This window comes from Ambystoma mexicanum, chromosome 9 (genome assembly GCF_040938575.1).
Source record: "Ambystoma mexicanum isolate Mex_15411 chromosome 9, UKY_AmexF1_1, whole genome shotgun sequence".
In the NCBI taxonomy this organism is placed as follows: Eukaryota; Metazoa; Chordata; class Amphibia; order Caudata; family Ambystomatidae; genus Ambystoma; species Ambystoma mexicanum.
This window is the reverse complement of record NC_090931.1, coordinates 1338603967-1338617697: the sequence shown is the minus strand read 5'-3', so window position 1 is coordinate 1338617697 and position 13731 is coordinate 1338603967. Positions and strand designations below refer to the sequence as shown.

Sequence of the window (13731 nt, the reverse complement as noted above, 5' to 3'; positions counted from 1 at the left end):
TCCCTTTTGAGGTTCCAAGGTTCTACGGAGGCCACAGAAGAAGGGCTACAAGGATAGGAAATCAGAGTGCTTCTGGAGAAATAGGTAGGGGCCAACCTAGCTCTTCTCAGGCAGTGGTGGTCTTTCGACACACTGAGAAGTGCTACCATGAGAAGGGGACCTAGAGGGACAATTTATTGGGACCAGCACCATAAAGAACACAGTGCAGGGTCCAAATTTAAGAGTCCATGCGCTGGTGCTAAAGCCAGCTCCTGGCTGTGGGGTACCACCCAGTAGGCAGGAGCTACTGCTGGGGCACCAGGAGAGAGTACCCAGCACACCTCGAACCTAACTTCCACATGTGAGGCACACACTAACCTTTTGCACATTATGTATGATACATTATGTTTAATAAATCTGTACTAGATACGTACCAATTCCTCTTTACTAACATTTTAAAATACTCAACGTTAATGTCAATATACATGTTTGTAAGGCACCAGTTGACCTAGGCAGGTTAAAAGTAGCTCCCGTTAGCTGATGGTTTCAAACTTTTCAGGCTCTCCTAGGCTAGAAATAGGAGCCAAGTAGATGCCAGCAATTCTGAACCCTATAGCGTTGTGGCCCGGGCCTGGAGCAGCTTATGCGTTATCACTGTGGGACGGAGGGTGTAAAACAATACTTTTTTCCCTGGCAACCCGGTCTTTGCATCCTACCTCATGGGTGGGGAGGCAGTTTCAAAACAATCAGGGACAGTGGATTTTTAGTGGAGCACTCCATGAATGTGCTCGAGCGGTGGTAAAATCATCAACTGCAGAGAACAAATTATCTGGCATGCGTGGTTGTCCAGACTGAAAAGATGGCCATGGAAACTAGGAGGATTGGAGCAGAAAAATAGTGAACTTGCCACCAGCATGAGGAGGTCAATTGATTTAAGAACTGTGTTAGCAAAAGTAATCTGAAACCTGATGCAAAGATGGAGGTCCCTGCTAATTTATGCAACAGTGGGCCTTGGGATTGCCTCATGATCTAGTGGAATACGAATTGATGTCAAAGATGGAAGTCCTGATGGCATTAAAGGGACTCCAAGGATGGCTATAGCCCACCTATTGTGCGCCGTGCATATAAACTTCCAACAAAGGTCCCGGTTTAAAGTAGCCTTCTTTTAGAGGTTCTCTTTCAGGTTGCAGTTTTCTGCCACTCTGACTGTTGAATTACGTTTCTTTTGGTGTGGATGACTCCTCTGGTAGGGTGGCTCTGCTGTTTGACATTCGGGCAGTAACATTTTCCTTGGACATATGACCACAAACTGTTCCCCTTTTTGTACCATACAGACCAGATGCGTTCTATGACTGGGAAGATGGAGGGAAGAGCTAGATTACCGAAAATGTTTGGGGCGATTTGTGATGTGACGAGTGTACAGTTTGTTGCCTCGTGCTTCGTTTGTCCTTCATTTCCTTTTTTGGTTGCAATAATTAGATTACCCCAAAAATGTTTAATTATAAGCCTTTCGATCATGGATCATTGTTAAGTTCGCTTCATAAGTGCAATAATACTAAACACTCAAATCAAGGGTGGATTACGGTCAGCTCATTAATCTTAAAAGCGGGTAATCTTTTCCTCCAGCGCAGTGAAAACTATAAGGTCAGTTAGGGAGTCAAGGTTAACCTTCTAGGTAGGGAATTAGGTTCATCTCGGCCAATCTGCATTGTGAGTCTAAGTGAATGCATCTATCACCACACTTTCGATTAAATTGTGAAATAACTCCCAAAACATCAGCCACCAATCTCACAGTGGGGGTCGCGGACTGAAAAATAGTAGTAAATTGTTTATCACACACATTGAACTGACAAGATGGCCACTATCCCATCAATCCCATCCACTCTAAAACTGATTTTGCTGAGCCAGACAGCCACTGTTGCGGCAAGCCAGACTAATCTAGACTGGAATCTGGTATAGTATTCTTGCCACAATCAACAATGAAGCTAGAGCCAGTAAATACATTGCACACAATCAATACTCTAATGATAGATTTCGGGACATGGCAATTAGGAACATAAACAATGACCCAGGACACCCTCATACTCTCCATTGTGCCCACAATTATCAGAAACCTGCTTTTGAGTCTGTCACAACTTTCTCTACACTGGCATTTACTGACTTCTGTAGCAGAGTCATAACCACAAAACTAGAGAAACGTATGCCACCCTTAACCAAATCTTGCATGGACTTCATATCAAAGCTGGGTTTCCTGGCTCATAAAACTGGCTCACCAAAAATATACTACACCCGTATGTGCTTTTACAACATTATAAAGACTTCTACAGGGTCCACATAGGGACTCTAGATTAATAGTAGCAGAGCTCTCCCACATCACACGTAGCAGTATCTAATGTTTTATATGTTTTTAATAATGTTTTTAATTACGCGATAGGGTGGATATTGCAGGACTAGCAGTGCACAAGTAAATGTTGTGCTCTTTCTACTTTAAAATGCTGTGAGAAAATCAGCATCATCAATATTTCTATCAGCATTTGCAAAATAAATCCAGCATACCAGTCATGGAAGATTTTGGAATCCCGATCATTTTCAGAGCATTCCTCTTTCATTCGTTTTATCAGACTGTGGTTCTTCGAGTTAATTGTGGTCATATGTCTGAAGCCTCCCAATCTCGCATTACATTAACTACAATATCGCTTTTGATGCACTACTCTGCTCATTCTCCAAAATAGGTTTTTGATTTTGCCATTAGACACTACTGCATTCACTTCAGAATCTAGATTCTGATATATTCCCACCCACGGGTATCTGGTGTTTCCATCGAATTTATATCCATCGCCTTTATATCCATCGAAATGTATTAATTGAAATGCTTTTCCATTGAAAAGCATATTCATTGAATGAATTTCAATGGATTTTAGGGTGAGGGCAATGGTTAGAATTAGGGTTAGGGCAAGGGTTAGAATTAGGGTTAAGGTTGGGGTTAGGGTTCGAATTAGGGTTAGGGCAGGGTTAGAATTGGGGTTAGGGTTCTGTTAGGGGGTGCCCTTGGGGCTGGAGGGTACCCCTCCCAATAAATAAGCACTGAAACGTTACATGAAGCTGGCCAGTGGTGAAATACTTTGAAGATTTCAGCACTGAGCAGCTCCATGTAACGTTTTAACGTGAAAAATAAATGCATCGAAATGCTATCATTTACATTTAAAAGTACATATCCATCGAAACTTGTCCATTCCTATATTCGATGGACAAATACTAGGGGATTCGGGCCTGAGATCCCTTACATCTCTTGACCTGCCCAATTCCCATAGGGTGTGTATCGGCCACAAAGTCCTGCTTAACGTAGAGCTATCCAGGGCTGATCCAGAGCGGTGGTGTCCGGCTCAGTACTTCTGAGGGTCCTCCTGAAGAACACCAGGGTCGTTACTTGCTCCTCTTCAAGCTGGAACTGAACTTAAGTCCCTTAAATTCTCATCTTTGCTTTGCTGCAATTGCCCTAAACTACCCTAACTTTGGTACTGTACATGCACTGAGTGTCCCCTCTTGGCTACTCACCTCCATCCACAGGAACCTTTTGGGACACCTCAAAGACTTACAGAGACTTGGGGTAGACTAGGGCTGAACTTCCAAAGTTAGTATATGGTGTTGGGCTTACGTGTGAGATATGTGGTAAAGTATTTTCAATTACGTTACAAAATCATAAGTGTGTCTCAGTGTAGTATCATAATAAATTTAAGTTATTTTTATAACTACCTATGTGGGGTCTTTCTTTACCTGTTTTGCTAAGAAACGTTACTACACAACAGTGCCCCCTTGCTCCTTAATCCAGTTTTGCAGCTTGGAAAACTTTGCTAACCCAACAATGGCTTTTCCAAGTTACGACAATGACTTTGAAAAACCCTCATAACAAGTGAAACACTACCCAAAAAGTAAGTGTGAGCCAAGTGTAGTTCCAGACTATGACCAAAAAATAGGTATTTGATGTTGGCAGTTGCTGGTGCACAGGTAAAAGAATGGTCCCCTTTCAGTTAAAAAAAAAAAAAACAAAAAAAAAAACAAAACAGTAAAGCACACAATTAGTCCAAACAAAAAAGAAAACAAACAAGCATGGCAAAGAGAGGACACGGATTACTGGAATGTCTATCAACTAAATTACACTCTAAAAAAAAAACGAACAAAAAAACAACAAAAACACACATTATGCCAGAGGCAATTCAATAGAGTATGGGCCTCATTCCAGATCGGCCTGTCCGGTAATAGTGCCAGTACTGATGTATACCGGTACTTGTTTTGCAGTTATTGTACCTCTCACTGTCTTCCCTTCCTGCACTTCCCTTCCTCCCTCTCTTTTCATGTTTCAGCACTTACATGTTCCGAATCGTCTCACGACCTAGTCATAAGGTTTTTGTTTATTTTCTTCCCTTCTGCCCCTTCCTGCACTTCCCCTACTCCCTCTCTCCCCTACTCTCATGCTATAGCACTTTCACGTTCTGAATGTTTCAAGACCTTTTAAGAACGTTTTTGTTTTATACCTTCTTCCTCATCCCTATTCTCCCGCTTGCCTTGATGCACCTTGAAACACAATTTTGCTATATAGTGCGCATTACAAATAACCAATAAATAAATAAAATAAGGCAGACGCCCCACCGGCAAACAAAACCGCTGTTAATACCGGCACCTGTATTGCCAGTGCAGGTAATGATGGAAAATCCCCTCATGGAGTCCTATGGGACTCCATGAATGGGGATTAACACCGTCACTCCGGCACCCATAGTGCCAGAAACTGTAACAACATTTTCTGGTATCCTAACTGCTCTACCGCCAGGATACTGGCAATGTTAGAATGAGGCCCTAGGTATCTTCCAGTTTAGACTCCAACTGTTTGAACACTGTAGAACTGTCTCAATGTTGCGGAATGGTATAGGAATAGAATGCTAAAGAACACCATTGAAATCCAACTACACCTCTCAGTTACATACAGTGTACTGTACTCAATTATACCATAAAATGAACATGCTTTTCCTGACAATTAAAATAACATTTAATGCTAAAATAACCTAAAAAATAAAAATAAAAAAAAAACGTACCTTACATGCCACCATGGAATGCCCTTCTAGCTTTTCAGGAGAATTATCACAACACATCAGTGGTTCCCATTCATTACGTTCTGAGGAAAAAGGAAAGAAAAACAGATAATTCGACTAACATCTGGGAACATTACAAGCAAAACATGCAGTAAACTGCACGAATGACATTTAATATCTTATCAATTTTACATTAAAATGCAGGCAATAGAAACATAATAGCCATGCAATTATAAAATCATAGATTTCTGTTTTTTGTATTTCAGGTCAGCCTGAATCGTACTGATAGTAAACACCACAACACCTCTAACTATTATGTCACAAAGATGACCATTTATGAAAAACAAAGTCACTAACCATACACTAAAGCACAGTCAGTGTTTAGTTCCAATCAGTTCACTCAGTGGAGAAGCGAGGACTTCAGAGAACACACACTTCCATGTTTCTCTCTTCTGTGCAATGGACACAACAAAGACAATTTGAAAATTTTTAATTTGCAGTGACCCTTTGAATCCTAGCAAAGTGGCTCTGGTGGGGGTGGGGGGTCCCCAGATGTTCAATGCAACATGGCTGTAGCGATTGACCATGAATAGTTCAGAACCTTGTCCTACAACTGTGGAAGAAAACATGCCTGCATCACTCAGCACTGTACCAGATTCTGCAGACATCAAGAATCCTAAATTAACTTCCTGTCATGCATTGATGAGTCTATTTTTTTTTAAACCTTTATTTTAAGATGGACAAGTGCATTACATATACATGGCCTGTATTGGGGGTGTACAAATTAAACATACAACAGAATATGTATTGACGTTTAGAGTTTACTTCGCATACCATGGTGGTTTATTAGCAGTCCGTACCAGTTGAGTCATTATCAGAAGCATCGGGGAATGTCTCCAGGTATCTCCTCAGGGGAGCCCATATATATATTTTTGTCTACAGGTGGATACAACAGTTTGGACGTATGATTCTTCGGTTTCCTGTATATATATTAATTCTTTTAGCCAAGCTTGATGGGTGGGAGGAGGCCGTGACCTCCATGCACGAAGGATGCGACCGCCCCAGCTACTGCGACAAGTCGTATTGTTTTAATTGAGACCTTCCCAATGTCGCCAAGTAAGTATTTCAGTGGAGATGCTGGAATTTGGAGGCCGATAATGTGCACTCACTGGTTCAGCCACCTCGCTCCATAATGGTTTGATTGGGGGACAGTTCCAGTACATGTGAAAAGTCTGCTCCTTGGGCTTGGCATTTAGGGCATCCTGGCTTTAACGAGGGGTTAAATTTGTCAATTTTGCTGGGCGTGATATGAAGATGATTCAGTATCTTGAATTGAATCAGTTTAAAATGAGTGCAGAGTGAAACAGACTTGGTAAATTGGCAGTATTTGGTCCATTGGGCCGCCTCGATAGAGATCCCTTTCCCATTTGGCTTTCGCTGTGTTCTTGGAGGGGGTAGTACGTTGGGCTGCTGCATAGAGGGTAGAGATTCCAACCAAAACCCTGCAGGTGTCATAGTATCCGTTAAGAATTGGTGCATGGGTGGAGCTTCCGGGAAGGAGGGCCATTTCTTCTTGCGGGCTGACTTTAGTCTATATTATTGTAATGACGTGACCAGCCAAGCTCCCACTTTCACTTGGACGATCCCCAGAGAACCAAATTTCCCATCCAGATTTAGGTCCTTCACCTGCATTTCCTTTCCTGGGTCCCCTCTTTTTTGGAGGGCCATATCAAGGGTGAGATTCGGGTGATGCCATAGCGGGGTGTGTAGCCAGTATGAGTTGTCGCAACTCACCCTGGCTAGAAGACCAGACCAGGCCCGCACTGTAGTGCCCACTGGATCGACCTCTCCTTGGTCTCTTGACGCCCTTCCAAAGGGCATTGCTCGTAGGGTCAGAGGGGCCGCCGCAAACATTTTAGCCTGTATGTGTGCATATGATTCCACAGACTCAGACCAATATTTAGCGAAGTGGGCTTGGGCTGCCTGAAAGTACAGTAGGAAATCTGGGGCTGCAAGTCCCCTCCCCACGTTTCGTACCTTTCGCACATCTTGAGCCATTGGAACATTATGGTTCCCCCACCCATTACAAAGCTTGATGCCATTCTCTGTATTTTTTGAAAGAACAGTCTGCCTGGCCAGATCGGGATGCCACAGAACAGGTATAGTAACTTTGGCACTACTACCATTTTGAGCAGCGCAATTCACACACATAGTGATATTGGAAGTTTATCCCATACCTTAAGTTTATGTTCTAGGAGTACTATATAGGGTTCATAGTTGTTAGTATATAGTGTTTGTCTATAGCCATTATGATTCCCAAATATCAGGCGGAGGTGGGTGACGATTTGAATTGTGCGGTGGCCGAGGATTGTACTGTGGAGGGTGTGAGTGTAATGATTTCTGATTTACCGCGATTGACTCGGTACCCTTAATATTTAGCAAAGTTCATGACTTCCTGCATCACCGGTGGTAGATTGATTTCAGGGCCTCTGATATATAGCATTGCATCGTCAGCGTAGAGTGAAACGAACTGAGGAGGTCCCCTGATACGAATGTCCCTCGAATGGCGTGTTCGTGTCTAAGCTCAGCTGCCATGCCCTCTATGGTGAGTGCAATATCAGGGGGGATAGCGGGCAGCCTTTCCTGGTGCCTCTCCCTAGTGCAAAACTCTGTGATAGGGATTTGTTTGTTCTGACAATTGCTCTGGGATCGGCGTATAGGATTTGTATGTATCTAGTGAATACCGGGCCAAACCCCATTTTATCTTGTATGGCATACGTATAGTTCCAGGATACACAGTCAAATGCTTTTTCAGCATCTAGGGTTACCACAATGGTCTTGGCTTTCGGATCTAGTTGTGAAGTGATGGTGAAGAAATTCCTGAGGTTTAATGCAGTGGATCTAGTGGGGATGAAACCCGACTGATCGGGGTGAATTAGGTTATTCATATGTTTTATAAGACGGTTTGCGATGGCCTCGGCATATATCTTTGGTCTGAATTGATTAGGGATAGTGGACGGTAGGACATGGGATTTTGAGGAGGTTTGTGAAGCTTGAGGAGAACGGTTATTATTGCTTCCTTCATGGTATTTGGCAGTGCCCCTCTTCCTAGCCACTCCTCCCAGACTTCCAGTAGTTTAGGGGCAAGTTCAGCTTTAAATGTTTTGCATAGATCGACTGGGATACCATCGGATCCGGGGGGCCTTACCTACCTGCAGCTCTGCTATGGCTTGTTCCATCTCTTCAAAAGGTTAGAGGGAGGTCTAGTTTTTTGGTTTCGCTCAGTGTGGGCAGGGGAAATGAATCCATGTACTCTTGTAATTCTTCAGGGGATACCTGGTCTGTGTTGGAGTAAAGTTTGTTGTAGAACTGGAATATCTCATTGATATCGTCAGCTTTAGTCTGTACGTCCCCCATTCGTGTCAATTATGCTGGTTATGTGTCTCATCCCCTGTTCTGCTTTGGTGAGTTTAGCAAGCGTTTGGTTAGCTTTGTTTCCTTCGCCGTATTTCCTAGCCCTCATGGGTTGTGTCGAGTAATAGAGTTTTCGTTCAGCCAGTGACCTGAATTTCGTTAGTTGTTCTTAGATTTCTTTCAGAAGGGCTTTGCTTTGGCATAGGGCGGGTGCGTGTTCCAGGTCTCTCAGTGCTCGTTCGGAGTGGTCTAGTTCCTTCCCTATTGCTTTCAGCGTTCCGTATGTCTGTGCCATCAATTGCCCACGCAGCCAGACCTTGAAGGCTTCCCAGATCGTCGCCTTGGACTTGACAGAGCCACAGTTGCGTTCATGGAAGTCTGTTATTTCCATTCTGAGAGGTTGTATCAGTGCGTCATAACTCAGTAATACTGGGGGCATCCTCCTGTTTCAGGCTGTATATTCTACGGTGGGATGGTGTAAACTCGAGGAGGACCGGGGAGTGGTCTGACATTGTACGAGGATATATCTTGCAGGTGTTCACTTCGGAAATGAGGTCCAGGGTGCATAACCAGTAGTCTATGCGTGAGCAGGAGCTATGTGCAGTGGAGTAGAAAGTGTATTGGGGAAGTGTAGCCATAGCCTGGAGTCTGGTCAGGGCAGATTTGGAATGGTTCCTGTTGCCGTCAGACGTTCCGTCCAGGGACAGGTCCAAGATCATTTTAAGATTGCCACCCCATAGTACGCTGGCATGGCCTGTTGAGGTTACCAGTGTGAGGATTTTCAGGTAGGAGCACGGGGAGTCAAATTGTTTTATTGTGGAGTGTGCCCCAGATGATGACATAGCGTCCCTCCTCGTCTATTTCAGACCTGGCTAGTTGAAAGTTGGTTCGCTTGTGCACTACTGTGAGCACTCCTCTGGCTTGGGTAGAGTAGTTTGTGGCAACTTTCATGGGGCCCCAAGTTAGGGCGAATGCGTCAGTCACTCTCTTTATTGCATGGGTTTCTTGTAGCACAAGGATGTTGATTTTGTGCCTGCTTGCGTAACGTAGAAGTTTTCTTGCCTTGATTGGGTGCGCAAGGCCTCCAATATTCCACGTCAGGAGTCTTACTCCCTGTAATTTCTTTGGTGTGGCCATTGGTGATGATCAGTCTTTTTGATCTCGGTCCAGTACTTTGGCCTGCTGTCCTGTATTCTATGCACTTGTCCGTTTTTCTTATTGCAATCAACTTGTCCGTACTTCTATGGCCTCCGTTTTGGGTTAGGCGGCGTGGGTTTTTTGTTTGAGTATCATTGCATGGTTTCCCCTCTTCTGCTTTAAGGCAAAAGGCCTTTGAAACCCCCTTCCCACCCATCCCCCCAAATGGACAGTGTAACCCCTTTAAACATTTTCAATCTTTGAAACTTTGGGTGGCTTGTTATGGGCGCCACCGATCGAACTCGAACAGACCGTCCCGAGGGCCGTCGCACGGCTTGGTAGTAGAGCAGGAATGGTCTTCCGTGGTGTAGCACCGTTGATCTTGTCGGTACTATCTGATACTGGAGCCAGTCGGGTGTTTGCCTTTGTCTGGTGGCAGCGGGATATTGCGCTCGATATATCCCATGGCCTCCTCAGGGGATTCGAAGAAGTGTGTCTTGCCGGAGGACTGTAGGCGGAGTCTGGCAGGGAAGAGCATAGCGTATGGTATTGAGCGTGCCCTGAGCGCTCTCATCGTCAGATCGAATGTTCGTCGGGCCACCTGTACCCCGTTGGAGAAGTCGGGGTATATATTGAGCCTTGTAGAGTCATATGTTAGGGCCCCCTTCTCTCTGGACAGTCTTAGAATGTGGTCTCTATTGCGGTAATTGAGCAGGCGGGCTATTACTGTCCGTGGCGGGGCTCCGGGCGGGGAGCGAGTGACCTGTGGGCTCTCAACTAGAAATTGTTGGGAGAATTGTGCCTCTGGGAAGACGGCACGGATCACTTCAAGGGATATCTCCATTGTGACATTAAGCGGTTTTTCAGCGAGCCCGACGAACCCGATGTTGTTCCGTTGCAATCTTAATTACAGGTCGTCGCACTTGGTCTGGACTAGTTTCAGGTTTTTCTTGATCGCCTCAATGTCCTTGCCATGCTTGGTCGAGTTGTCTTCCAGTTGTCCTATCCTGGTTTCCGCCTCGGTAATCCTGATGTTTACTTGCTTTAAGTCCGATTTGATGGAGGATATCGTGCTTCTGATGTCGTCCAACCTGCTGTTGATCGCAGCGAAACCAGACTGAAGTGCTGTCATGTAAGGGTCCGAGGCGTTGGCAGTGGGGGTATGGTCCCCTGAGGATGGCGCTTGTATACCCTCTTCTCCCCTCTCCTCCATGTTTGAGCAAGCGTAAGCGTCCATGGGACCCTTTCTACCACTCTTGTTACCCCCTGGCATATCTTCGTTGGGGAGTCGGAGCAGCATGCCGGGTGTTCTTCTGGCGTGGTCGAAATATGGACCCCCAGGTGCGGGGGAGTGTTGTAGTGCACGGCCCGCTGTTTAACCACCAAGACGTTCAGGTGGGCATCCAGAATAGTGGGATTCTCTAGGTGTGTTGGTCTCCGGTTTCCTCTGGGTGCGTGTAGGATGTTGGTGTGTCAGTCGGGTGGTGGCCCTTTCTCAGCATGAGTGCTTTGCACAGTACACAGAGGTATGCATGAGCCACAAATAGCCGTGCTGCCGTTCTCGAGTGCCCTCTGGGCCGGATGGACAGGCCATCTTCAGAGGGGGCTATGCAAGTCCTTCAGCGTTGTATCAGGTGTTGGTAGTGCCAGGCGTGCCTGCACTGTATCACTTGTGAAGAGTAATGTGTGAGCATTAGAAGAATCAGCTCTGCCGTGTTGGGCGGTTTTCTGATATTGTCGGGGAGAGGATCCAATCCTTCCGTGGAGGAGAGTGTATTGTTGTGTAACGTTCGTATGGTGTAATGAAGCATTTTATCCAGGGGGGTTCTGGCGCTATGTGAGGCTCTGTGATGATGTGATACCGGGTCGCGGGCTCCCCCTCACTGCAGGTGCTTGTTCCAACCGTTAGCCCTGGCATAGGACTCCAGTGGCCTCCGCAGCCCTATGTCTGGGGTGGGGTATCATGCATTAATGTTTTGGCTTGCGGTCGCTTCCTATAGCAAGCAGCACATACCTTCAGGGGCCTCCCTCTACCCGAGCGCCCGCACCGCTCGCGTACATTGTACACGGTGGGCACCGGGGAGAAGGGGGGTGGGGGGGGGGGGGGGGGGGGGGCTCGCGCGTGTACGATGATCCGGGAGGCACCGCGTTACTGTGTCTTGTCTTCATCTGTTTTGCCGGTCTCGCTTCCACACTCTGTTTTCGTTGCCTGGCCGATGAATGCACTACGGTGAGGTCAGGTTGGGGCAGGGGCCGCCGTTTTCTCTGGACCGAAGCTCTGCTGCGCTGGTTCACAGGCTGCACACTTATTGTTGTGTATCTCAAGGGTACCAGCACCGATCGCAACCCAAATTATATCAAGCGATGCCAGACAACATCAGCCACCCGATTCTGGGGGGGAGGGAGAGGGGGGGGGGGGGGGAGGGGACTCCTCTCGAGGATGTCCCGTTCCGCAGGATGAGTGAAGGATTTTGCAATGCTGCGCAGTTACTCGCTCAGGTGGCCATGTCTGTTGGCGCCCCACAGCGCCCCCTGATGAGTCTAGTTTTTGAATCTCCGGCTTCAAGCAAAAAGAAGGCAAGTCCAATATAAAATTGCCCCCCCGCCCCTCCCCCTTCTCATCCAACAGGTTACAGCTTTGTAAAGAGATAGTCTAAAAATGCAGGGACTGTACTACTTTTTGAACATCTTTTGACATTATAAGACTTTTAGAATTATATCCCATTACGTTAATTAAACATACTGGAAAGAAACCTAGGTGGACGGTGAGGTTACACTACTTATATTCCTTTCCTGATAAGAGCAGACATAAGTTCATTGTTGCTAGATTATACTACTATGGAACCATTAAGATACATCTTGTAATACAATACAATACAATGCCGGGCTCGTTGCCTTTGGCTGTTTTTAAGCCCAGAAAAAAACATACCTTCTGCTGAGAAAGCAGCAGAACAAGTTATGTTCTGTTGACTGGGCCACGTTCATTTCCTAGAGGGTCAAGTTATGGGCAGCACCACCAGATACATCGAAAGGAGCACATTTTGGAAAGGACAACCATAACTAATAAACGTGTGCCATCCTGTATCTTTAATGCGCAAACACCTTACTTATATTGGTTCCTTCTCTCCACTAGCATAGGGCTGGGTTCGCTTTGGCCTAGCTGAAAGTTTGTTTCTCGCTGGTTTCTTCTTTTACTATGTACCTCACTACACCTTCATGGTTTGGCTAGAAGTTTACGGTCTACTCAATATCAACTGTAAAGTCTTTACATCACGGGTCAGTGTGTGGAAACAGCTCCACAGTACGTCAGACCAGATAAGTAAGCTCTCTCTCTGTGATTTGGTCAGACCACTGAATACTTTTCTTTAATATTTCTCTCCTACACTTGCCATCAGTAAACTCAAATCTGTATGTAGTAGGTTATGCTGCATCACACTCCTGTCTGCCAAATTCAAAGAAACTTTGACAAACAACATGTGCCGCTCCAGTACCAATACCATAACTGAAAACTTTCTCAATAACTTGTAGAATCTAATCTCACCATCAATCCTAGAAGCCATCAACCTCCCTAAGAAAACGCTCAGGATCATGCATTTGGTGGGGGGAGGGGTTACATCCCTGCACCATCTCCATCTGTTGACAGACACAACCTATTCAACGGGTTATCCCAAATCAAGAAAAAGGTGTGAAAAAACGAATCAAAGAAACCATTACAACATGCACAACCACACACCATATGTCCCACCAGATCTGCCTACATCCTTGAAAGGATCTTTTATATTCATCATCATAAGGCTTTATTCGACAAAATAGGTCTTCAGCACAACAACAATATTACAATACAACTAAATAAATATTCTTAAAAACATTTCATTAGCACTATATACAAAAACAAAGTTAAAGCAAGTTAGTCAATGACAGCACCTGTAAGTAGTTTAAAAATGTCTGGTGAGGTAATTCCTTTGTGTCCACGCACAATAAATAAACCTCAACACCATGTAAATAACATTTGGATCAGCATTCTGCATAACTGTAGCACATCCACTACCCCAAAAAGACAGACTTGCTTCAAATCTTTCTCAAATCCTTCAGTATCACAAAATAGCATAAAGTGCTG

General features: G+C 45.2%; 1 protein-coding gene across 1 annotated transcript in view; it reads right to left on the bottom strand.

Moving 5' to 3' along the window:
- LOC138489118 (leucine-zipper-like transcriptional regulator 1 homolog) overlaps positions 1 to 13731 on the bottom strand; it is a 406596-nt gene that overhangs the window by 253121 nt on the left and 139744 nt on the right. The window contains exon 3 of the mRNA XM_069616746.1: positions 5067 to 5146. Coding sequence (XP_069472847.1) covers positions 5067 to 5146 — 80 coding nt within the window. The remainder of the gene's footprint in view (positions 1 to 5066; positions 5147 to 13731) is intronic.